The following is a 27,236-nucleotide window of genomic DNA, read 5'->3' on the forward strand; positions in this document are numbered from 1 at the left end:
AGATAAATTCTTTCCACTTTAATTTAAAGCATAAATTCTACCGTTTTCAACCGTTTATTTTAAACGATTCGTTTTATTTTCTTAGTGTTTGATGCATTTAAATTTAAACATTGTTAATTAATCGATCTGCTCATAATGAATCTAAGAAAATTTTGTTGACCAACTCTTGAGATATTACATAAATTTAAAAAGATATTCTTTAGTGCCCATAAAGTTGAAACGCTGAGTGACTCTATTTTCAGTAATCAGATTATAGAAAAAATGCTTTGTTTCAGTAAAAAATATTATTATATTAATTGAAGATAAATTCTTTCCACTTTAATTTAAAGCATAAATTCTACGGGTGCTAACAGAAAATGAGAGAGATACATATTACGTTATGACTGAAGGCCTTTATAATAGTATGAATGAATTATATGATAATCAAAATTTGAAGTTTTAAAATATTTTGATGAAGAAGCTATTAAAGTAGAAATTGCATAAAATATTTAATTATTAAAATTTTAACGAACATTAAGATTGGCGAACCGGCTGGTCGCCAAAGGCGGCTAGTTTCCAAATATAAAAAAAGTCTTTTTAATGATTCCTTATTAATAGTCATACACATATTTCTTACATTTTAGTAATTACATATTCTAATAGATTTCTAATATTAGATTACATTATTTCCTTGAAATTCAAATCATCATCAAATATTTAACATCCTTTCCGTTTTCTGAATTATTGCAAGCTAAAGAAAGTTTCTATTTAATATCTGGATAAGATATAAGATGAATAAAGAAGTTTAATTACAATACTAGCTTCTTTTTTTGCCCTCAATGTAAACTTCTTACTAATCTTAATGATAAAAATGAATTTGTTTACATAAATTACAACGATCATTTATGCTTCCTATGATTTAGATCCATTTCCAGAGCAAGTTTTATTCTTTCATTTATTGTAACAGTACTTTAAATGTTTTTTTTTTTAAAAGTAACCAAAAAAATTATTGCTCTTGATGTCCCGAGAACCTGTGAGTGAATGTTGCTGACGTCAAAAGACTAACAGTTTCACATCTAATATCTTACTTTCTTTTCCATATATTTTATATCACATAGTATTTAAAAGAATGAAAAAAAAAAAAATTAGAAATGGTCTAATCAGTAGCAAATTTAGATAATTTGTAGTCCAAAACAATACACTTTATAATTTTAATGAGTAGTCCATTTAGTTTCAATTTCAACATATTTTTGACTTAATTATCATGTCAAAGATTTTAGTTAAATTTTTTATTTTATTTCAATAGCTTTCAAAAATATATATAAAAAAATGACTGAAATAATGGAAATTTAAGCATAATTTTTTGGTTAATGATTCTCTTATTTAAAAATAAGTGTTTAAACTTTGGAAGAGATCACAAATAAATGCATCATTATTATTTTGCAGAACTGTCATGTGGAATTCAAAATAATGAGTCAAATGAATAATTAATCCCATTTATATATATAATTAATTATAATAATTCAATGTAAATACATATCATAGTTCTAATAAATTATATTTTCTTAACTGATCCAAATGCAGCTCTCCTTTGGTTCAACATTCCCGAGACAACAGCTAGGCTAGTTGGAAATACACTTCTGCAGTGATGATGCAGATCATCAATGCATGATTTACTACTAATGAACGTAAAAGTTTTATAAAGTAAAACAGTTTTCATCCCAAATATACAATTATGCTAATTAATTGTTGATGTGTAAAACCAAATTAATGTTAAATAATTCATTACTTTTACATATAATAATTTTTTCACACAATCTTGTAACACAACCCAAAACTTTCACCAAGCTGTTTATATCAATTCTCAGTAAATTCAATTAAACTACCACAGTGTTATTTGAACTAATCAAAACTGGGAGACAAAAAGTCACATAATAAAGTCTATTAAAACTTTTGGACTGCTAATACCATCATTAATGTAAGTGACTTAATAATTAATCAAACCAATTTATTTTAATGCATTTCTGAACAAAAGAATAACAATAAAAATTTATGAATGATTAAAACACCTTTATTGATAAGAATGATTTACACAAGATGAAAGATTCAGCTGATGAACAAGATGTAAAAATAATAATAAAGTCTATAATGAATTTGGATTCTTCTTGAGAAATTAAATCACCATCATTCTTGGAGCAATTGACATAGACATAAGTTCTTGGAAAAGTAGCTTGCAGGCATATGGGACACACACTTGCGAGATCTAAGAAAAGATAAAAGCAATTTAAATTGCTTTGTATCTCAAACACCAAGTTAAGAATATGCTTTTAAAGAAGAATCATAGTATTATTAACATGTTTTTAGGTAAAATAAAAACTAATTTGAAAATAAAATTTATTTATTTAATAATGATGAAACTTCCATTAAAAATTATCATAACATTTGCATCTACAATTACGATAAAAACTTCTACATTTGAAGAAAAATTGCAATTTAAATCAAATTTTAAAATTTTTGAGCTTTGTAGTTTTGGAATTTATGATTTGCTTATAAAATTGTCCTTTTAAAATTCTAAGAAAGAAAATTTGCATTGTCTATGATAAAATTTTTAAAAACGGAAAATATGAAATATTTAACTAGACAATATAAAAAGCTCTTTTAAATAATATTTAAATTCTTTAATTCAAACAAGCAGTGCAAAATGATGAATAATGCTTAATATGTATTTTAATCATAATTGCCGTACTTAACAAAACACATTTCCTATGAATCTAGATATAAATGAAATAAATACTGCTCCAGAATAAAGAAATATATATTAAAATACTTTTTAAAATTGCATTTTTAATATATATACTGTAATAAAATAAAGAAATTCCTTTATTTCATCGCATAATTTATATTTTAAAAGAATTTTTAAAAAATCAATTAAATTATAAAGTTGCAAATAATTTTTACCTCAACAAATAGAAATTATGTCATCAAATTGTGTTTTTTTCTCAGCAGATATTTAATATAAAATCAAGGACTGCTTGAAGATGTATTTATACTTTAAAAAAATGATCTTAATGTATTAAAAAGTATGAAATAAAATTATTAAGGAGGAGCCAGTTTTAAATTTAGTTAAAATCCAATTTCAAATTAGATATAAGACAAGTTACATAATAAAGTTTCAATTTACCTGTGTTTTATTTCTGCAACCTCGGCATTCAAAAGTGTTATTCTTCAAATTAGCAATGGCTATGAGGCCGCAAAGATTACATATGTGGACTCGATAGGGATCTGATACTTCAAACAGACGTTCTCGAAGGAACTGGGCAGCTCCATGGGCAATTTGACAATCCCGTTCCATCTCACCAAAACGTAAACCTCCATCTCTGTTAAGTTAAAGAACCAATTAACTCAAATAACACAAAATTTCCAAGTAAACTTATTTCTAATAACCACAAAGAAATATACATAAGAACAAGATAAAATCAAATAAAAAAAAAACTGCATTTGAAAAAAAGCTCGTAGTTTCTCGTGAAATTCTATCTTCAGAGTATTTCAAATACTTCAATTTTATTTAATCAAATTAGAAAAGTAAATCAAAATTAAAAATGAAAATCACAGAAGCAATATTTTAAAATGTTTATTCAGCAGAGAATATTTCATTTCAAATAGTGGTTAAAGAAATATAATTTCATGAAAAGAGAAACTTAGATTGAATTAAAAGAAAATACATTATACTTAAGTGATATCATAAATCTAGGTTATTGATCATCATCTCAATTTAAAATATGATATGTTTAGCATGGAATGATCATTTTTGAAACTCATTAACTAGACCTATCCATTCCCAAAAGCAACCTAAATCTATTGGGATTTTTTTTTTTTTAATGAAGATTGCTTGGATCATTAATTTGTAAGTTTTGTTTTGAACAAAAAGATTAAATTCCTTTTTTGTGAAGAAATTTTCATTTAAATTTCTTTCTTAATAAAATACAATTCTTACAAGACAGTGCAATACTCCTGGAATTAAGCAAGATTTTTTGATTTTCAAAAGAATTACCTGAAGATTGAGGTTAAAATACTAATTCATACTTTCACATATATGTATGGGAGAAGGTTTTCTTATATTAAGTTTTAATTTATTAAACAGGGAAGAATATTGTCATTAATAATGTAAATAGAATTCAGCTTATTCAACCAATGATATTTACTTTCATTTTGATATACTAACATCTGAAGTCTTATTTACAGGAAAGTTATAATCCACTTCCATTACTAAACCAAGAGAATTCTATTGTTGTTTTTATTTTTCTATATCTAACAAGTTAGGATGCATTTCCAAGCAATTCTTAACACTCTCAACGTTACCAACAAGATATCTCGTTTTTCAGATACTTCCAATTACAGGTTTCTGTGGACAAAAATTTGTCTCTTATGCTTGTTTAAAAAAATAAATGAAAAAAGTAAAGGTATTCTTCAGATATGTATTACAAAGTTCAACCTATCTAAATTCACATAACAGACAAATTTTAGCCCACAGATATCTGTAATTGGAAGTATCTAAAAGACAAGATATCATGTTGGTAGTGTTGAAAGTGTTAAACTGTATCACATATAGGGTAATTTTGAAACTAAAGTGTCATCATTTAATTTTTTTTCCATTTCATTTATGTTTAAGGTAATAAAAGGAATTTACAAGTAATCATTATTTTTTATTATTTACCACATTCTGGAAATCCTATCCATAAGTTTTTAAAAAAAATTTCAATTTTTTTTTCTTCTAAAAAACTGCAATTATCTTGATTTTAGTATTTTCAACATTATAATAAAACTGGAATCTATGCTTTGAATTGAAATATGTATTTCCCTATTTATTATTTTATAATATATAATCAAATTGAGTTTTTTTTTCTTCCCGAACAAATATTTAATATGAAAGCAAGTACTACTTGAAGATGTATTTACATAAAAAAGTGAGCTTAATATTAAAAAGTGCATTTTTAATTTCCATTCAGCCTTTAAATAAATGAAAATAAATGCTAAAATCTGTAACTTTTTTTTAATCCTAAAATCATTTTTTTAATATATACAAATTAGCAAAGATACATAGCAAATAAATTACCTAGCTCTTCCTTCCATAGGTTGCCTCACCAAAATTTGTACAGGACCTCTGGCTCTTGAATGAATTTTGTCATCCACCATGTGTTTTAAACGTTGGTAATAAGTTGGTCCCAAGAAAATTTGGGCATTCACCTTTCGGCCAGTATGTCCATTAAACATGACCTACACAAAAAGAAATATAGTTATACACTTTCCAAGCAAACTAATCTCTCGAAATAATAAAAGAAAATGCACCAGAAAACCAGATGTAGATTTCAAATTTGATACAACACACTTTGCAATTGATAACATGTATCTAAGAGCAATTGTTTTAAACTTTTAATTAACAAAGAAAGAGACATTTATCACTTTAGAAAACTTTTTTGCATGAAAGTAAGTGTTACATTACATTGAAATTTAGGACTTTTTAATGTTAATGATGTTTTTATTACTGCCCATTTTTTCACCTACTAGAAATTTTTTCAAAATCATGTTTAAATATAATTTGTAACAAAACTTTCCATTTTTGTAACACAATTTATATCAGTAATTAATCAAACATTCTGATCTTATGCCTTTTTCATTAGTAAAGCTGTAATTAATATAAAATTTTTAAAAATTGCTCTATCTGTATACTAAACTCAAAGGAAATTTTTATATATGATTTTCCCTTGCATCACAGAAATACATATTTTCTAAAATTACTGCTTTAAAAATATTTTCAATTTCTTAGATTCATTTATCTTAAATGGTTCAACTTTAAGCATATGAAATATATTTAATATTGAAGGGTACCTTTCATATACAAAGTTAAAAATTATATTGCTGAAGATATGAAATCAAGTAAAATTTGTCTAGATTTTTTTAAAATTATGACATAATCAAAGAAAAATATAATAAAGTATCAGAAAGGTCTGAGAAATTTATTTAAGCCCATAACAAATATTCTTGCCAAACAAATTATTGGTAAAAACAGATTTTAAATAAATAAAAGTAATGTATAAATTAAGATAAAACTGACTTACTTCATTTCCTCTAAGCTGATAACCATATTCATGTAAAAGATTGGACATTTTCTGTATATGTTTGGCAAGAATATTTGTTATGGACTTAAATAGATTGTTGGTAAAGACAGATTTTAAATAAATAAAAGTAATGTATAAATTAAGATAAAACTGACTTACTTCATTTCCTCTAAGCTGATAACCATATTCATGTAAAAGATTGGAAATTTTCTGTACATTCACAGTATCATTAAAGGGGGTAGCATCACCAATTTCTCCTTTGTTAGCAGATACTTTTCCTTGAAGGCATTCAATTAAATGCCCAATGGTCATACGAGAGGGAATGGCATGGGGATTAATAATGATATCAGGGGTCAAACCTTCAGCAGTGAAAGGCATGTCCTGAAAGAAAACATATTTGATATTTAGTAAAATAAATACCAGAGCAACAAATGCAAATATTTCTATAATCAAATGTGGTTTTTAATAAATATCAAAAAGCAAACTTACATTTATGTGATAAATGTTATGAAAATGATTAAATCTTTGTGCCTTTTTAATTTTCTGCATTATTTATAAATTAAGTCGAACATTAATTATTAATATTTAATTATCACACATTTTTTAACAATTGCTGCAAAAGTCTATTGTAGATGATTATGAATAAAATTACATAAACGTAAAGAATCGACACACGTTGCAGCAGAATAAGAATTTTAACCTATGATAAAAAAATGGATATAAAAACTATATATAGTTATTTAATTTTAAAATATGCTGACAAAATGTATTTATTCCTCTTACCAATCTATAAAACCAAAAAACTATGTACAGCTGTTTCATTTTAAAATATCCAGGAGGCTGACAAAATTTACTTTTTCCTCTTTACAATTTATAAAACCAAAATGCTATATACAGTTATTATATTTTAAAATGGGCTGACAAAATTTATTTATGTCCCTTACCAATTTATAAAACCAAAAAACTATGTACAGCTATTTCCTTTTAAAATATCCAGACAGCTGACAAAATTTATTTATTCCTTTTTCAAATCTATAAAACCAAAATACTATATACAGTTATTTAATTTTAAAATATCCAGATAGCTGACAATTTATTTATTCCTCTTTCCAATCTATAAGATAATATCTCAAATTTATTTTAATAATTTTTTAAATAACTCATACCATATGATTATCCATAACACAGTATATAACATGCAACTTTTGGAATAGTAATTTACATTCTTTTATATGATCAAGTAAAAATGCAGCAAGCCCAAAGAAATAAAGAATAATAATGATAAAATAAAAGAGGAACATAAAAATTTGTCCTTTTTTTATCTTAAAATATGAAATAATTTAAGAAAACATTCCATACCTCTTGTCGGTAAGTTATACCACATGTTCCTTTCTGACCGTGTCTGGAAGCAAATTTGTCGCCAATCTGAGGTATGCGCACAGAACGAACTCTGATTTTGCAAAATTTATATCCATCAGAGTTCAAAGTCAACATCACTTGATCAACAATACCAGTTTCACTGTTTCTTAAGAACGTGCTGGCATCTCGCTTTGTGTAACGTCTTGTTGTGCTTTCAAGCTGCAAATAAAAAAAAAGCAGTATTAATACGACAGTCAACAAACAAATTGGAAAATATTAAACAATAAATATAAATATCTTACATCATCATCATTTTCTGGAAGGGTAATAGTTTTGCCAATAATGACATCTTCTCCAGATACTCTAGTACCAGGTGCAATAATGCCATCATCGTCCAATTTATCATAAATGGCATTACGCATACCTAAAATGTAAATCATATAATGATTTTACATATTAAAGAAAAGAAGCAACAAAAATATTCATATACTTTCATAAAAGCTAGATCAATTTTTTTAAGATCTATATCTATTTGTATACAAGAAAATCTAGTAAATAAATCTATTTGTGTACAAGACAATAAAAACAGAGTAAAATACTGGAAAGCCTAAAGCTGTATAGTTAGCTTCAAATTACAGGTAGGGGGAAAAAAAAAACCACTTTTTTTTTAAAGCACTTATTTCTAGTTACTATCAAATACTTCCTTGCTCTACCCTCAGTTTTGTTATATATAGTGATGCAACAGGACAGGGGATAACATAAAAAGTAGGATGATTAGATTATATATGAATGGAATCCTAATAAATGGTATATTTTGACATTTTGTGTTTCTAATAAATGCACATTATAAGGTCTCTCTTTCAATAAGTTGGCTCATTTACTTTTATAATTACAGTAATTACTAAGGAAACATAACAAAAATCTAATTATATTCAAATAAGAATTATTATTTTAATATTATTATAATTCATAGAATTTATATTATTTTACAAATTTATTTATTTAACAATTAGGCAAATAAAATTTTCTTAATATCTGTGGCCTTGATGATGATGATGTCGTGTCTGTGTTACCACGGAAAGGGGGTGCAGTAGCTTCTGAGGGTAAAGACCCATGAGCACCTGAAGGCAGAAGTCTGACTTCTAGCTCATATGAAGATGACACATACACATTCGCTTGCACAACCCCTTTTTACAGGGGGGCACATTCACACACCTCACAGAAAGAACACAGATGAAGAACAACCATGCCAGAACCGCGATTTGAACCCGGGACGCCCAGATCACGGGGAAAATGCGCTACCCATATGCCAGGACGCCGAAGTCGGTGGCCTTCTCTCAATTTAGTGGCTTAAGGTCTGCCTAGATGGAATCGTAATGATCTCACTCATTAGTGGTATAATAGATGCACTAGCCAAATCAGAGCTATGTCAGAACTATTATATTAATGGAAATAGAAAATCATATGATTTTTAAACTATTTTTAGCTAAGATTCTTTGTTTTCTTTTAATAATATAATTTATTTGAAAATTAAAGTTGTCAGAACAAGGAAAGCTACTAGATGTACACTACACCAAAATAAATAGCTTATTAGCTACTTATTTTGGTGTGATATATACATTTATTTTTAAAGTTTGATACACATGAACAAAATTTATAAATAATGCCTGTGATTAAAATTCTATGTAATTAAATCTCTGTATTCAAAACAAAATTCAATTCAATTCAATAATTTTATGGAGGGTTTTTGATAACTTTATGAAACATTCTATAAATATAATACAATTACCTGTAGTTTTCAACAATAATATTCAAAATATTTTTACTTATAAAGCATATAATTTCAAAAGTCAAAATGAACAATAACACATTATGCTAAGGAGAGAGAAAGAGAGAGGATTTTAAATATACTTTTATTCAATTACCTTGACATGTTTCTCTTGTGGGTTTTTCAAATTGCTCTTCCTGGTCCCCTATTTGTTTTTGTTCTGCATCTTTATATGCTCGATAAAACACTGATCTGTATGGGAAGAGAAAAAATATATAAATGTTTTGATTTAGCTACATTGACTAAATGTACATAAAAACTATAGCTATAAAATCTGGCAAAAAGCTGATTTACCTGAAAAATCCTCTGTCAATGGCAGATGCATTCAAGATAATGGAATCTTCTTGATTATAACCAGTATACGACATAATTGCTACAATTGAATTGATTCCAGCAGGTAACTCTCTGAAACGCAAGTACTCCATGGACCTTGTAGTAACAAGAGGCTTTTGTGGATAGTATAACACATGAGCAAGAGTGTCCATTCGTACATGAAAGTTAGTAATATACACACCCATAGCTTGTTTACCCATAGCAGATTGGTAGGTATTACGGGGAGACTATAAAAAGAATAATGTTTGTTAATAACACTTTTATAAATAAGTCTTCAGAAAAATGAGTATAAATAACATTCAATACAAGGTAAATATAAATATAAATGCTAATCTACAATTTTTAAAAATTTTGGAAATCAGAAACAAAAAAGAAATTGTTTAGAAGGGTTCACATGCTTTTAAAATACAACTAATTGTTACACCAATTCAGAAAATAATTTAACCATTATTTATTATTAAACAAAAGAATACTGCATAAAATATAAATAAAAAAAAACACAAAGGATATTTTTCTGACTTTATTTTTAAATATTGTGGAACACAGCAAAGCAAAAAAATTTATTGCTTGAAAGGCTTTCATGTTCATATTTATACCAAAAAAATTACAGGCTAGAATTCCATTAAACATGGGTGAATAAGTAGAAGAATTAAAGCATTTTTTAATATTTAAATGTTAAACTTTCTTCTTTATTATAAAGGCATAATTTTTTTTTTAAAAAAAAATCATCAGTTCAGGGTAGGTTTTTACTTGAAGGCATATGCATTCTGATTTTTAACTGTGAATTCAATATTTTTTTTAAAGCTCAATTTTAACTCTATGTTTAGTATATTTTGATAATACTTTTGTTTAATAACTTTTCTATAATAGTTGAGTACTCTTGAATACAAATAAAAGAGTTAAAAATACTTTCACTATAAAATAATATCTATAGAAGCACCATGAGAAGAAATTTTTGATTTCTCATAACTTTCTTATAAAGGCTTTAATTTTTATTTATTTTCATCTGCAATGTTTCTTTAGATTTTTAAAAATTTTATTAAAAAGCAGCTAATACAATGTAATAATATAGGGTTTTTTTAATGCCTTAAAAAATAAGTTATATATGGTGCAGGAAGAAATTCTTAAAACAGAAAAATAGCTCTTAACTCATGTGAAACTGAAATCATGAACTGAATTACTAACAAAGAAAAAAAAAGTACTAAAAGAATAAAAAAAAAAAAAATAATAATAATAATAATAATAATAATAATAAATCAATTATTAAAGTAATTGCTTAAAATTGGAATCTTATAAAATATTAAAAAAAAGTTGTTTACATAGATAAATAAAAAATTAAAATGGAAAGTTTTTTTATGTGACAAGATTTTGATTTTCTTTCTCTCCTAAAATGGCTCATTTTAAATTTGAATTTTAAGAAAAAACAATTGCAACAAATCAAATAATGTTTGTTTAAATAAGGCAGAGAGAATTAAAAATATCATTTTTTTAAAACTTAACCTACTTGATTGTGATCAGGAAATGGAATAATTGAAGCACAAACTCCCAGCATCATCGAAGGATGAATTTCACAATGTGTGTAGGTAGAACAATATGCTTGACCTTTATCTTCTAACAGATCATCAGGTGTCATGGCCAACATAACAGTCTCTTCTTCTAATGTATCAATATATTCCACAACACCATTGGCTACTAAATCTTGCCAACTGTTATAATAAAGATACATATAAATTATAACTACAACATTGAAATGGAATTCAGTGCTAGCAATTTTTGAAATAAATTTGGAAAATAAGACTAAGCAATCCTTACAGACTCTCAAAAGAAGACAACAATAGTAATAAATAATCACTGTATCAATATGCGAGAAACAAAAATGTTTTATTTCTTAATAGAAATAGATGGTGACAAAATAGAAAGCGCATGATGCTATTTTGGTTTATTTCAAAACAATATAATTAAAACAAAGAACAAAAAGGAAAGTATCCAAGAATTTTAAAAAAATGAGATATCCTAACCTATTCTTTTAAATTTTCTGTAAAACTACTCATGCATTGCTAGAAAAATAAAAAAAAAAAAAAAATTATAATAATAAATAAATAAAAAATTCTGTCCTTCAACAATTATCAGAATAGTTTAGTTATTACAATAAATTTTTGAAAATCACTATTTTCTGATCATAAAAATATAATTTTTAATGAATTCAAGCTGAAAAAAATTTCAAAATAGGGAACAAAAACATGCCTGTAACTGTTGTATTCTCTTTCTTTTAAACGATCAACATGTCTTTTCTTTAGTAAAAGTTTCTGATTTTCAACAATCAGCAAAGGACGACAGATTCTGCCAGCATCAGTATAGATACGAATTTCTCTGTCACGAATATCTCTAACCATGGATACCTATAAAAAAAATTAATATTACAAATGATTTCAAAGTAGTAAAAAGCAGTGATGAGTCATTAAATATTTTAATTATGATTTAATTTTAGAATAGAAAACTCAAATACAATACTATAAGCCATATACAGTGGTGGCCAAAAGTGTGGACATTTTTTTAAAGTTTCATGTTTTTCAACTTTGCGTGCTTGTAGAATATATTAATTTTCACTTAAATACAAATATTTATATATCAAATTGAAAGTAATTTAATGCAAAATTTAATAACACAAACAGTATTACAATATCTGTATTACAAAAAAAGTTAAGCTCATTTTAGTAAGATCTATCTTAGATTTGCATTTTTTTAAAGTGATACTTACACGATCAATACTTAATAGGATAACCCTTATTTTTTAAGACCAGCTTCACAGCGTCTTTCATCAAGTGAACGAGTGTTTGGGGTTCATCTTTTGTAATAACATGGTGCCAAGAATCAATTATAGATTCAATAAGTTGTCTTTTATTGGATGGACGTTTTTTTCGTACAAGAATTTTCAAACGTCGCCACAAATTTTCAATTGGATTGGGATCAGGGCTGTTTCCTGGTAATGGTAATACATCTATGCCTTTATTTTGAAACCATGTGTTGCATACTTTTACTGTGTGGCAAGGAGCTGAATCCTGCTGAAAAATAAATGGTACTTTGTTGGGGAAGAAATCCCTGATGGAAGGTATCAATTTTGGTCCAGGACAGTTTCGATGTATTTTTTGACATTCAGAATGCCATCAATCACTTGAATTCGGCCCACACCATCTGCAGACATACATGCCCAAATTATGGCATTTGTTGTTGTTTTTATAGTTGCTTCAATGTAATCAGGATGAAGCGCTTCACCTACTCTACGTCTCACGTATTTTCTATCATTGCTACCAAAGAGGAATATTTTAGTCTCATCGCTCCAGATTACGTGCTTCCATTGATTTTCTGACTATTTAATGTTTTCTTTTGCCCACTTAACTCGTTTTTCGCTTTGCTTTTGATTTAAATATGGTTTTTTCCTTGGAATTCTAGCTTGTAGTCCAAATCCTGATAACCTTCCACTTATTGTTCTTGAACTTACTGCAATACCCGCTGCATTCATTTCACATCTAATGGCATCTGATGAAATTTTTCTATCTTGAAGGCATAGCCGTTTAATTTTTCTATCGGCAGTAGCACTTGTGCATTTTTTTGGCCTTATTTTGCACTGATTTCGTTTTTTCTTAACGTAAACAGAACTTTCGTACACCAGAACAAGTCACTGAACCACCAACTTGTCTTGCAATTTCAGCATAAGAGAGGCCATTTTCTCTCAATATGACAATTCGGCTTCTTTTTGTAGATGTCCAATCAGTTTTTCTTGTTGGTGACATTGTTTAAAATTAGTTTAATTAAAAAAAAGGACTTAAAATATTCAAAAACAGCAATACTCTATTTAATTGCACTAGTATGCCTCATTCCGCAAAGTATTTCCACAACAATAACTCTTTTACCATCCAAATAACCTAAACTATAGTTACAGACATTTGATTGGTCCTCAGTACAGTTTTGTGATTGGCTAGTATGCTTTTATTACAAAACACGTCATTATTTAAAACGATTTGTGTTTGTTTGTTCTATTAAAATCAGCGTAACTTTTTTTTGTAATACAGATATTGTAATACTGTTTTTGTTATTAAATTTTACATTAAATTACCTTCAATTTGATATATAAACATTTGTATATAAGTGAAAATTAATATATTCTGCAAGCACGCAAAGTTGAAAAACATAAAACTTTCAAAAAATGTCCACACTTTTGGCCACCACTGTATATATATGGCTTATGAAACAGATTTAAAGGTTGTTTTTTTTTAAAGAGAACAAAATTTTCCACAATTTAGAAAATGATTTAAAAATTACTTTTGAAATTATAAGGTCAATGAATCTCAATTTTTCATAATATAACAATGTTTGCAGAAAAATGAATAGCACAAATATATTGTTAGTAATCATTGTAATATCTATAAATATCCCAAAAAACACTATTTTTTGATTCAATTAATTACTACATGTTTGTCATTATATATATATTTAGAAAAAAAAAATTCTAAGGATTTTATTTTATACCACACAAATAAACAATGAAATGTAAAAAGTATAATCTTTCTAAAAATGCCTTTCTTATACTAAAATCATTTCATGAAGAAATTGTTACATTTGATATGATTTTTTAATACTGTATGAACACTGAATTTCTTAGTTTTTAAAATTTGTCTCTTTCAGATTCCTTAAGAGATATAGAAATAACAAAACCACTAGCAAAAAAAAAAAAAAAAAAAAAAAAAAAAAAAAAAAAAATCATAAGATTTATTTAAAATGATATAATTTACAGAAAAATAATACTTTAAGCTTTAGAAATGACAATCAAAGTTAATACTCACTTCAGATACAATAATATCCATCTGACGTCTCAATTTCCTCAAAGTATTCATCAGCTGATCAGGATCTCGATGGATACCCACCCAGCAGCCATTAACAAAAATTTTGGTAGCTCTGTAATAATTACAAATTAGGATTAATAAGCACATTCAAATATCCTAAGTCAATAATGAAAAAAATACACACTCTAACTTACTCAGCTATAGCTGAAGGAGCAATTTCCTCAAGATTTTCCATACTCCATTCCTCTAAAAATTCCAAAATTGGAGAAGGCTGAGAACCCACAGAAATGTAAGCCATAAGAGCTAAGTTCTTTACTAAACCTACAGCATGACCCTAAGAGAGAAGATTAAAGTCAAATGCAACATTTCATCAAATATTTCTCAATACAGAAATCAACTAAAAATATTTTTTCACCTCTGGAGTTTCAGCAGGACAAATCATTCCCCAAAGTGTGTTATGTAATTGACGTGGCTTTGCTAGTTTTCCATCTCTACCAATCGGTGAGTTCACACGCCGCAGATGTGAAAGTGTTGACGCGAAAGTAAGTCGATTCAATACCTAAAAAATGAAAGACATGCATTAAGCTGATTAAATAACTCAAGGAAAAAAAAAAAAAAAAAAAAAAAACTTCCACAAATTAACACAATAAAACAAAAATAATTTCAAAATTATTATGATTTCAAAGCTATACTAGATTTTAAATTCTTTATTTTGTTTTATTATGATAATCTATAAAGGTTTTTAAAAAATATTTAATCTATAATAATTTAGTAAATTAAATGAATTACAATGAAAGTAATGATGCTTACAATGTTTGAATTGTGAGTAATTGCAGAATTCCAGTTTCAAATAGAAAAAGTAACAATTCTTACATTAAAACATTGTAAGCATCAGAATATTGCAGTATCACTGTATCATTACATTTACAGATGAATTCAATTGAATATTTGCATTCTTTTACAAAGGCACATGGAAAATGCAACAAAATTTTCATTTTCAGCTTAACTTCTAAATTTTTTTTATTACTTTCTTTCAAAATCTGATATTATAAATACTAACTTCAATATATTCCCATGCTTTTTTTTTATAAGAAAAAGATATAATATGGCATAAGGTTTTACTTTCAAATTAGAATACGAGAAAAAATTTAATCAAGAGAGGATTGGTAAATTAAAAAAAGTATTGTAATTTCCCGGAAATAGTCTGCAGGTGCAACTTTTAGGCTTGACAAAAAAAAAAAAAAAAAATCAGCAGATAGCTTGGAGATTATATGACAAATTACTAGTTATGATTACAGTGACATTTTCATGTTTTTTTATACAGATAATCTGCAGATTATATGCAGGAAATTATAGCATTATTAAAAGTACCTGAGATACTCCAGCTCTGGCTTGATGAGCCTTTTTTTGGTCACCCCAATTTCCAGTAGCCAAGGAATATCTCAATCCATCAGTTATAATCCTAGTTTTGATAGCTAATTCTAGATTGAAATCTTTTCCACGATCAATAAATTTTTGGGCATACATTCGAACTTCTTTTGTTAATGTACGGAACAGACCACGGAACAAGAAAGCAAGTAGAGGTCCAGCAAGATCCAATCTCTTATTTCCATAGTGATCTCTGTCATCCAATTCTCGACGTCCAAGAGCAGCCAAAAGTAAACGATGTACCATATACCTGTAGCACAAGTAAAAATATGAGAGTTATTAAACAATCATTTTATTTAAATAATGTTTCTTGTGACATTAAAGATGTAAATCAGCCAGGATTTCAATAACTGCACTGATATTAGAAATAATATAAATAGAATAACTGTATTAATTACAAGGTAACATACCAAAATTAAAATTCTGGTTCACTGAAAATTTTAAAATTGTAATATAAATATATTTTTTCTACTATTATACTTTTAATATATTTTAGATAAACAATCTATTTTCAAAAATTTGATATAATTTCTGAAAATCATAATTTTTTCTTTCAAATGGAATAGTTAAGTTAATTTAAGTTAAGTTAATTAAGTTATTTAAGTTAATTTCCAAGATTTTATCTTAATTTAGTCGATAGTTATTTCATTCTAAAATATACTTTTATTTCCTGATCCGATTCCACTTTCCCTACATCATTAATTCCAGAGAAGCTTTGTAAAATAGCTGAATCGGCTAAAAGCACCACTTTCCTACACTCCGAGTGAAGGGACAAAATCTTTTTTAAAAGATCCCTACCTCGTTGGTGCGTGTTGCGAAAATCTCTATCGAAATCTCATTGTATATAAGTACTATGTAGAAATATTTTCTCTATGAATATCTCATGTTACATAAGACCAGGGATAAAATGTTCAAGATTTTTTTCCCTCATTCCTTTCTGTGTCGTTCTGTGTTTTGTGTGTGTTTGTTGCTCCTGCTTGTACACAATGCTTGCTTCTCCAAGATGATATAAAACAACGTCATGAACTGCATTCTGCTTCACAGAAAATAATGCTTACATATATATAAATATATATACACAAAATAAAGAAACAAACTGAAAAAAAACTAAGCAAATCTTTACATAAGCTAATATATGTATAAACATAAAAACCAAATCCAAGATATTAAACAAATGAAGTAAATAGGAAATTAATCATATTATTAACTACATCAAACACTCCAAATAAACACCAAATACTGCATTAAACAAACAAAAACACTAAATCAAACAATACTAAAAAATGTCAAATTCCAACTCACTAAAAAAATAATTCAAAATAAATTTTTGGAATAATAATAAACAAATAAAAGCTTACCCTAGATAATAAGCCTTCTTTGTTTCACAGAAATCACTAACACCAACATGAGGCAACATTTCCTTCTGCAAGATTTCTCTAGCATATTTGATACGCTTTTCCTTCGTAACACCAGGTCTAGCTCCACGGGAACCAATGAAATTCAAAGCCACATTTTGTTCTTGAATAACAAAAGCTTCATCAAGTGAGGGTTTCACCTGAAGTAAACAGTTCATTAATACAATATCAATAAGGTAATCCATAAAAGTTTTAAAAATATACTTAAAAAAATTAATTTTTGCAAAACAAATTTGAAGATTTCTGCCAACGAATTTTAAAATCAAACAATTTTATAAAATTTTCATTACAATATATATTTAAATTAAATATTGATTAGCCAATATAAAACTTCAAATTAATGATTTTTCAATTTTGTTTCCTCATGTATTTGGACATACATCTGAACTTTCTAGAATATTAAGATTTCTATTTCAATACAAATACATTTTGCATAAGCTAACATAGATAAGAAAATATAAAGCATTATATAGTTTAAAATTACAATTCTAGAATCCAGTGGTGACTTTTCGATCTGCTATTAGTTCTTCAAAAGAGCAGATATCCAAGATAATTTTAATATTATGTTTCCAATTCAATTCTTGATATCATACCAGTTCTCTGACCTTACTTGTTAATACTTGAAAGATTTTATTTTTATAAACAACCATCTGAGCTAATTAGTAAAACTTTTGTTCCCTGTTCTAATTTATAGCACCTAAACTACTGAAATGTGCTGTTAAACAAGATTAATAAAACAAAAACTTTGAAAAAAAATGTAGCATCAATTCAATCAATATAAGAAACAACGTTATACAAAAATTGTAAAATCAGTAGAAATTACAAATTCATGAATTATTTATAAGAAATATTTATGAATGATTTATAATACGATTACAATTTTTTAAATATAATTAAAATTTCAAAAAAAATTTAACATAGTAAAAATCTGTAATTACAATAACGTAAAAGTCATACACAAACAATAAAGAGCCAAAATTATTATATTCATTGAATGTATAAGAAACACAAATTTTTACTTCTTAAGCTTAAAAAAATTATGATATTTCACAATATGGATGATACAAAAATGATAAAGCTCTTACACAAAATTAAATGATGCAAATGTTATAATATGCATTTTTGCACGCTTTTAAAATTACAAAAGCAGCTACAAGAAATTAAAATATTTTTCATTTGAATAAGGTGCTTAATTTTGCATAATAATTGATGTTTAAAACTAAAATCTGTCCAAATTTTAATTACACTATGTTTATGCCAACGTGTCATACTGATTGATTACAGAAGAGTTAAAGCTGAACATAATTTTATAATAAATGAATTCTAAGTTTTAGATTTTTATTATGTATAGCATAATAAAGTAAAATAACAGGAGGAATACAAACCATTTCCATCATTTCTTGATCATCAAAATCATAAATAATATGCTCAAGGATATCTCTGTCAGCCACAAAACCCAAGGCTCGAAAGACTATCATAATGGGTATTTCTTGCTTAATGTAAGGTAGAATGGCAATGATCCTTTGTCCAATGGCACTTTTCCTCACTCCCTAATAAAAAAAAAAAAAAAAAAAAAAAAAAATCAAAATTATTTTAATGCATTCATATTTTTATGAAACTGATCCTGAATTCCATTAAGGTGCTAAAGTCTAACAAAATTTCAAAGAATTTTAATTTAATGTATAAGCATGCATACATATTTTTGAAAAAAAAAATACTGATTACAAATTAATTTATTTCAAAATAACACTTCATAATGTTATTTACTTTTTTAGTTTCTCAACATTTTTTAACAAAATAGTTGGATTTTTTTTTTTAGATTAAATTCTGGGAATTTTTGTGATTTATTTTTCTTAGAAAATCATCACAAGTTCAGTATTGCCAACAAGACTGATATATATGTTTTTTTTTTTTTTCATTTAGTTTTTGAAGTTGAACATGCCCATTGAATATTAACAGATGTTGGGGATATAATGATAGTAAGGTGACAAAAGGTTTGTAAAATGATTTTTTTTTTGTAAGCCTGCCAAATTTGTAAAATCTCAAAAATCTTCTACAAGTCTCTTTAAAGAGAATTTTCATCCAAAAAGTTCCACATTCACTTTCATTAATCAGAGTGAATAAAACTCTAGCCTAAACTAATCCAAGCCTATAAAACAGTTACTGCAGAAGATATGAGGTATTTATAGTTGCACAAAACAAATATCAATAATTTAACCAAAAAGAATTCTAAATGCAAGTTCAACTGTTGCCAGGTCAGATACTAAAAACACTCTTTTGAAAGTTTAAAAGAATGGAAGAAAATTCCTAACAATCAACACTGCATTTAGGTTATCAATATTCAAAAATGTTCTAGACATCCAATTCCAAAACGGATTCCCATGGAAGAAAATTAAAACAATTTAATCAAATTTGTAAGTAAGTTTTATAAGTAAAGGTATTTCCTATTTCTATATTCTTTTAGTTCAATACTTCAGCCTTAGTTTCGTAATAGCCTCATATAAGACAAGTGACAATAAGATGTTTTCTAACTTTCCTGCTCAATTTATAGAATAGTTTCCAAGTCTTCTGTCCTTGACAAAATTGGAAAACTTAGATTTGAGAGAAAAAAAATTATGGCTATTATCTGGATCATAATTACCCTGATTAAAATTTATTCATTTATAATTTCATAAAAATTTAAGAAAATATTATAAGCGAAAAAATTCTTACCTGACCACCTCTAGCAAGCATGTTCACCCACAGAGTACTAGTTGGCCGAGAAGAATGTTCCAAGCAAGACCTACATTCTGATTTGTAGGCATATTTAGAGTCTTTCATTTGAAATACATATACTGAATTTGTAGCCATCTTTTCTTGGGCTATCAAGACCTGAAATTAAAAAGAGGAATTTACCACATTGAAAAATATAACTGATATTCAGGCAGACGATAAATCTTCATTCTTGTCAAAACATATTCAAAAAGTTTTTCACTTAAAAATTAATGAGGTCTAATCATATATCTACATTTTTTTCATTGTAAATAACATTTCCATCTAAATACATTTAAAATTTCATGTCAATCAATTTTCATACTCAGATCTGTAGGTTTTTAGCCATATACAATATTTACAATACTAAATAAATTCTTAAAAGATACAAATATGTATCTTTTAAGTGTTATGTGCAAGTAATACTCAAAAAAATAAAATCCCCAAATTAGTTTATAATAAAACGTTAAAATAGTAATAATTTAATGAAATAAAGGATAATTTGGCACCCAGTTAAATTCAAGCAATCACAACAGATTTAACATGAGTATTACTCGCACATAAATACTATATAGGCTTACTCTGATGTAGAGAATAATTGTGTTAAATAGCATCAAAAATACTTAGTTCAAATTTCATGAAAAGAAACTTAAGAGAGAAGAATATTATCATTATACTTAAAATTAAGCAAAAATCATTAGCCACTGCATTAATAGTATTTATCTTTAGATACTATCTTGAAATACTACCTAATCCAAAGAAATTGACACTAGTAATTTACAGCTTTTTAAATAATAAAATGACTTAGCTTTTTATTAATACAATATTAAAAAAATTAAAGGATACAAGTTACATTAAGAATTTATTAAAAAATTAATAAAATTTTAAAAGTAGATGTTTTTTTTTTTCTGACAAACCATAAATTAAAGGGATTTTCAATGATATTAATTATTTAGTAAATATTATATATTTACTTTTTCTGATCCATTGATAATAAAGTAACCTCCTGGATCAAGAGGACACTCATTCAACTCAGTCAGATCACGATCAGTTAATTCATTGAGGAGACAATACGTCGATCTCAACATAATAGGAATTTTTCCAATGAAGCTCTTCTGTAGTTGAGTTTCAACTGGTTCTTCTCCTTCTTTAATAACTGTTTTTGTAATATCTACATAAAGAGGAGCTGAGTACCTGTGAAATGCAAAATATAATAAATAAAAAATTAAATATAGTTATTATATATATAAATAATATATATAGTAAATTAAATATATATCATTTGAGCATACAAAATTGATGATATAGATAAATTATGTTTGAATTGAAGATATCTATTAATTTTATAATGCATGCTTAAAATTTCTAAAAAATATTTTTCTTTAAAATTTGGGCAAATCTATATTAATAACTGTAAGGAATATATATAAAAAAATTTAATGATTTTAACCTAATTTTTTAATAAAAAATAATTATTCAATTAAAATTTCTTTATTAAAAAATGTTCTTCATCAGATAAACAGTGTAAAAAATAATTAAAATAATTTAAAAAAAATTAGTAATAATTTTATTGAGAGAAATATCCTTTTCAAGATTAAATCATGAAATTTTAATTTGAAAGACTTTTTCATTTCCACTTTCAAAATCTAGAGTAATTTTGCTATTTCTAAATTTTTTACTTACAATATTAAATTTTAAGAAACAGATAAAATTGTTATATGATGCAATAGGTTTTTAAGAAATCTAATAATGTTACTGAAACATACTATTTCATAATATTATTTAAAAGAAATCTAATAATGCTACAAGTATTATTTTATAACATTGCAATGGCATGAATAAAAACAATCGATGACAGAAAATTCCAACTTACGTTAAATTTCTTAATCTTGCCTCATTAGGCATCATAGGACTTGGAGCACCATCTTTTTCCCAATGTGTAGGTTTGGAAAGATAAATTTGCTCAAATTTTACCAAATAACGGGGCTGTGAAAGCAAAACAAAATAAATTTTACATTTCTGCAACCAAATAGTTTAATTTATAATTTAATTTAAATCTATTCCTTGCCATATAACAAGATAGTAATATGTAAATTTCAACTTAAATTTCACTATCATCACCTCATTTAATAAGAATTTCCATTAACACGTTTGTACATGAATTTGAAAGATTTGTTCCTTTAATAAAATATTTTTGCGATATTTTATATGCATTCAGTAAATTTCTCATATGAATACTCTGCTTGTAGTTTGTCTATATTCTTAATTAATTTTTACTTTGAAATAATGCTTCAGACATAGAAAATACTTTTTCATATAATAATAATAGCCACTTGCATTTGAATTTTATTTTTTAATTAGAAAATAATAACATTATAAATATGAACATTTATAGAACGAGTTTCCCATGTCACTAGTGTTTGTAGACTTAACACTCAGATCCTTACACAACAAAGTTTAAAAATGTTTAAATTCTTTTAAATGAAATAACAAATTATACTGTATATAATGCCAAATTCTTATAAATGTGACAAACCATTTTTATGGTGATATTCAATTTTTTTAAAAGAATTATTTAGACTAAAATTAGATTCAAGTTTGTTAGAAGTCCCTTGAAAATGTTGAATTACCAAATTATTATTAGCATTCAATTAAAATGAGAATTTCTTACACTCTACTGTTCACTAGACTGAAGTTCTTTTTTAATTATAACCTTCCAAAAGAATAATTCTTGTAATTATTACAATAAGAAGCTATAATTCTTTTTTAAAAGTGTAATTTCAATACTAGTTTTCATTTTATATACATCTCAAAACAATTTATGATTGTAAACAACTACTTATTCTTACTTACAAGATAAAAACATATAAAAAGTTACTTACAGGATTCTCCACCTCTCCTGTGGTGTGCTGAGCTTCAGCCTGCAAATCGATTGGTGGAGTATCCTCCACAATTCGTTGCACGGACATTTGAATGAACTCATCAAAAGAGTCAAGTTGTTGACGTACAAGACCTTTTTCATCAAAATATGCACTGATGACAATCCAACAGGCTTCTTGCCACAGATCAGCAGTGATTTCCTCCTCATCCTCTTCAAAGGTTTCTAGAAGAGTAAAGCAAACAAAACCTTGGTATCTTGAAGATATAAGCAGTTCTTTAAGGAAGTGGAAGACTCATATATTAAAATGGATTTAATAATTAATAGACGATTGATGAGCATGTATATTAGCTAACATGAAGATAAATTCAATTAATGTGGAATTACCATCATGAAACACAACTTGTAATTTTTCTAAAATAATCAATACATATTTTATCAAGTCTTGGAAAAAGTAAGCAAGAATGGTACAACTTGATTTTTATGAAAATCACAATTAACTGCTAAATCATAGGCAAACTAAGAGCAACCATACACATTGTCACTTTGGCCTTGCATTTGAATCTAGGTTAGATTTATTCTTGGCGTCATTTTAATAGTGGTTACCCTGGAAATCAAGATGTACTGCCAGAATTAATAGTGATCAGAAACCATCTACCAAATTCATTATTCTAGTTTTCTTTAAATTCCTATTTCTTTTTAAAACTAGCTAAATGCAAACCATCTACAAAATTCATTATTTTAGTTTCTTTAAATTCATATCTCCTTTCAAAGCTAGTGAAATCTCCGAAACCAGATGAATTCATTGCCAGATTAAAAGTGTAAGCAGAATATTGATTAAAAAATTTAAAAAAAAACATTCACCAATTAATTAAACACTAACTATACAAACAAAGTTGAAATCTTAAAAAATGTTCAATATGGAATTTCTTCCAAATGCAAGTATAAATACCATTGAAATACAATTAATTCTTTTGCCTCAGTTTCCAGTTCAAATCCAAAGAGAAGATTATTATCTATAATAATTTTCATAAGATAAAAAAAAAGTGCACCTTAATAAAGATAATACTACAAAAGATGAAGAAAAGATAAATGGAAGCCAGTAAGAAAAATTCAATCTATTTATTCTCCATTGGTCAAAATGATATTTCAAATGAAATATTAAAGTCTAAATAAATAAATTATAAACAGATCTATAAATTATGTATCAACATATTTCTTTAATAGTTGCTGAATTAATTATTCTACTAATATTCAGATATATTCCAATCAAAAGTAAAAATGCCAAACAGATGGATGTGCATTGGAAGATGCAAAAAACTTGGAATATTTTACATAAAATTTATTCAACATCATTATAGCTGGAATTAATTTTTTCCTATCAGCAAAATATTTTAAGTACCAATTACAAACTGGCCCATGACAAATTGCACTCATAGCATTAGACGATTACATGGACTGCAAGAAAAAAAATTACACAAATAAATGAAGTCAAAAATTTACATAGAGTGATTGCTCTATCTATACAGAAATGAGAGACTTGCAAAGACAAAGGGATTCATATAAGTAGATTTTTCTTTTTTCATTAACTAGCATAATAACATTCTATATCTTATATTTTACATCACTTGTTTTGAATTCAGTTTAGCATAGATCATTTCATACAAATTTTCAGTAAATTATATCTGGCAAAACAATATTCTATAATTTTTTAAAAATAACATTTAAAAATATCCATTTCATTTATATTTATTTTATCAATTTTTGACAAAGAAAATCTATATATGTTATAATTAATTAAAATTTAAGGGGTAATCCGGTATTAAAAAAGTGATATGTAACAAATAATTATTTTAAACATGTAGTTCAATTTAGCAATTTATAGCAATAATAAAGATAAATTTGTAGTTCAATTAAGTAATTTACAAAGCAAATAATAGTAAGCAAAGCATAAATTTTCTATTCAAATTTTATATTTCAATTTAAATGTCTATTTATAAACTTTTAAGAATTATGACCTATTTATTAAAGAGTAAGATGCAAACATATAAAGTAGAATAAATGCAGATTTTATGAAAATTTATGATAATTCCATTTTCAAATACTGTCAAATGTGTTTCTTTCTCATATAATAAGTGTGATAATAAAATCTAAAAAGAAGCTTTAAGTGTTTCAGTTTTTAGAAGCAGGAAATGACAAATAAATTAATAATTTGAAAATATCAATACTTATCAACTTCCATTATACATAAATAAATTTAGCAAATAAAATTTCATATATCTGAATACTCAAAAATATTTTTTCACATATTCAGGCAAACTAAAGGGCAATAAAACAATGTACATAAGATTTACAATTAATAACTTCAATAACCGTCGACATTCTGGAATTCTTATTTCATTTTAATCCTTCGGAGACACGCACCGACAAATTGCATTTAGAATGCAGGCCAGGGTCATAGCCACAGAACAAATATTAAGTTATTATAAATTAAAAGCATCAAAATGCTTAAGCAAACGTATCTCTATAATAAGACCGTATGTTAATAGTTTCAATTATTAATATCAACAAAAGTATAAAATAATAATACTAATTGCATCAGTTTTTCACTATCCCATATTTAACGGATTTCTCTAATAATTATCATTCTCACAATGCACTAATTATGTTATAACATCAAACGATTCTCATCTAATACAATATTCAATATAAAAAAGAGGAATTCATACCGGATCACAAGATATATATATTCAACATACACTGACAGATACTTAACAAAAAACAATGAAATCATTTGATTTTATTAGCCTTCAAGTAAAGAAAGAATATTTCAGAGTGAGTTTTAAATTCAATTTATTAAAAATCAGAAAGATCTTTGATCAAAATTAAATAACATAATATATCTTGGGCAATACACGCATTACCGTTGTTCTACATTATTAGATCTAGTTACAACCAAAAAAGTAAAATAATGTTTGTTCCTAATAAACAAAATTTGATGTTATTCAAATAAAGAATTACCATCTTCTCCTTCATACATTGTTTACAAGTGACAGTAAATACAATCTAATAGATGACAATAAAATGGCAGCACACCACTCTTCAACGATGTCGCTTGCGCGAATAACTATTTAGCTTTATTTGCGCTTGCACGATGTCGCCCTTTCATTTCAGTTCAAAACAAATTGATATTCATTCTTCTCATTGAACAGAGAATTGTTAAGAAATATTAATCACTTTAAATGCAAAATTTAAAATTATTATGAGAGAAACCAAGATATATTTTTGCAATCACTGTTTTGCTGCTAACGAAGAATATTATTTATCCCTATATAAATGTGTGCCCTACTAAATAACTGATTACGAACTTGTTTATGCAAGTCTCATTTTGAGTGGCGTAGGAACGAGAGAGAGAGAAAGAGAGATAAAAAAAATAACAAATAATAACTAAATTCAAACATTTTAGAATAAAACGATTGGTATGAATACAAATGTTAGATGGTTCTTAAAACAGATATTGAAAAATTTTTAAAAACTTTATCTGACTCTTAATGAATTTCTTCAAAATTCATGTTGCAATGACATATATTCGCTAAAAGCATGTGGCTTTGAAACCAAGTCTTTCTCAGTTCATGTTTGTTCAATTTTAACAGGATTTTTTTAGATGATGACCTCTTCCAAGTCCCCAACTTATCTGGCTTGAATGAAGCTTTGTTGTCGCTTCTAATGGCATTTGACATAGACAAGCCCACTGACTTTAGAATTAAGGGATTTTAAGCCAAGGGTGCGTCTCTTGTTTACTCAGTAGTGCCATCACACCGTACTTATCTACACACACGATATAACCTTTTTACGAGGCAGACTTCCTATTACTCTCGACATGAAGGACTTTGTGACCACGACCGATTTATACGTGCTCCAGCCACCACACAGACACGTAGAGTCTTCGGTTGGGGGGTTTCGAACTCGCAACCCAAGGGACACAAATCCAACGTCCTACCAACCAGGCTATCCTGGCCCACGAATGAAGCTTTAATGTAATGTATTAAATGGATTTTACGGATTCTTTTTAAAATTCTGTGCATAGTATTCATCTTCTGGGAAGCCCGAAGGAATTAGTAAAGTTTGATAATTTATTAAACTTAATTTAACTTACTTAATGACATACGATTTAAATTATCAATTAAGGAGTTAAAACAAGGAAATAATAAAATAACGTACTCTAGAACTATAACTATTCAAATCGATTCAAGGAAAAGAAAGAAACAGAGAAAAAGACAATGTAGAAATGCCAACATTGGGAATGCA

General features: G+C 26.5%; 1 protein-coding gene across 1 annotated transcript; it reads right to left on the reverse strand.

Moving 5' to 3' along the window:
• Positions 1-2,034: 2,034 nt before the first annotated feature.
• LOC129989441 (DNA-directed RNA polymerase II subunit RPB2) lies at positions 2,035-26,076 on the reverse strand. Its single transcript, XM_056097987.1, has 21 exons — positions 25,950-26,076; positions 22,933-23,153; positions 21,924-22,036; positions 21,025-21,244; positions 20,012-20,170; positions 18,685-18,849; positions 17,243-17,439; positions 15,828-16,134; positions 14,872-15,015; positions 14,651-14,790; positions 14,457-14,568; positions 11,860-12,014; positions 11,120-11,321; positions 9,577-9,842; positions 9,380-9,474; positions 7,757-7,878; positions 7,455-7,673; positions 6,255-6,476; positions 5,093-5,253; positions 3,161-3,356; positions 2,035-2,242 (listed from the first exon to the last, which is right to left on the reverse strand). Exons 1-21 carry the CDS (start codon positions 25,966-25,968, stop codon positions 2,153-2,155), a joined length of 3,525 nt encoding a protein of 1,174 aa, XP_055953962.1. The 5' UTR covers positions 25,969-26,076; the 3' UTR covers positions 2,035-2,152.
• Between the last annotated feature and the right edge of the window lie 1,160 nt (positions 26,077-27,236).

Source organism: Argiope bruennichi, chromosome 10 (assembly GCF_947563725.1).
Source record: "Argiope bruennichi chromosome 10, qqArgBrue1.1, whole genome shotgun sequence".
In the NCBI taxonomy this organism is placed as follows: Eukaryota; Metazoa; Arthropoda; class Arachnida; order Araneae; family Araneidae; genus Argiope; species Argiope bruennichi.

Excerpts from the sequence above, each read along its gene's own strand:
- LOC129989441 (XM_056097987.1), bottom strand. Across the intron at positions 16,135-17,242 it reads AAGAAGGCTTATTATCTAGG|GTATATGGTACATCGTTTAC; the intron begins GTAAGCTTTTAT and ends CTTGTGCTACAG. Across the intron at positions 11,322-11,859 it reads AGAGAATACAACAGTTACAG|TTGGCAAGATTTAGTAGCCA; the intron begins GCATGTTTTTGT and ends TTATTATAACAG.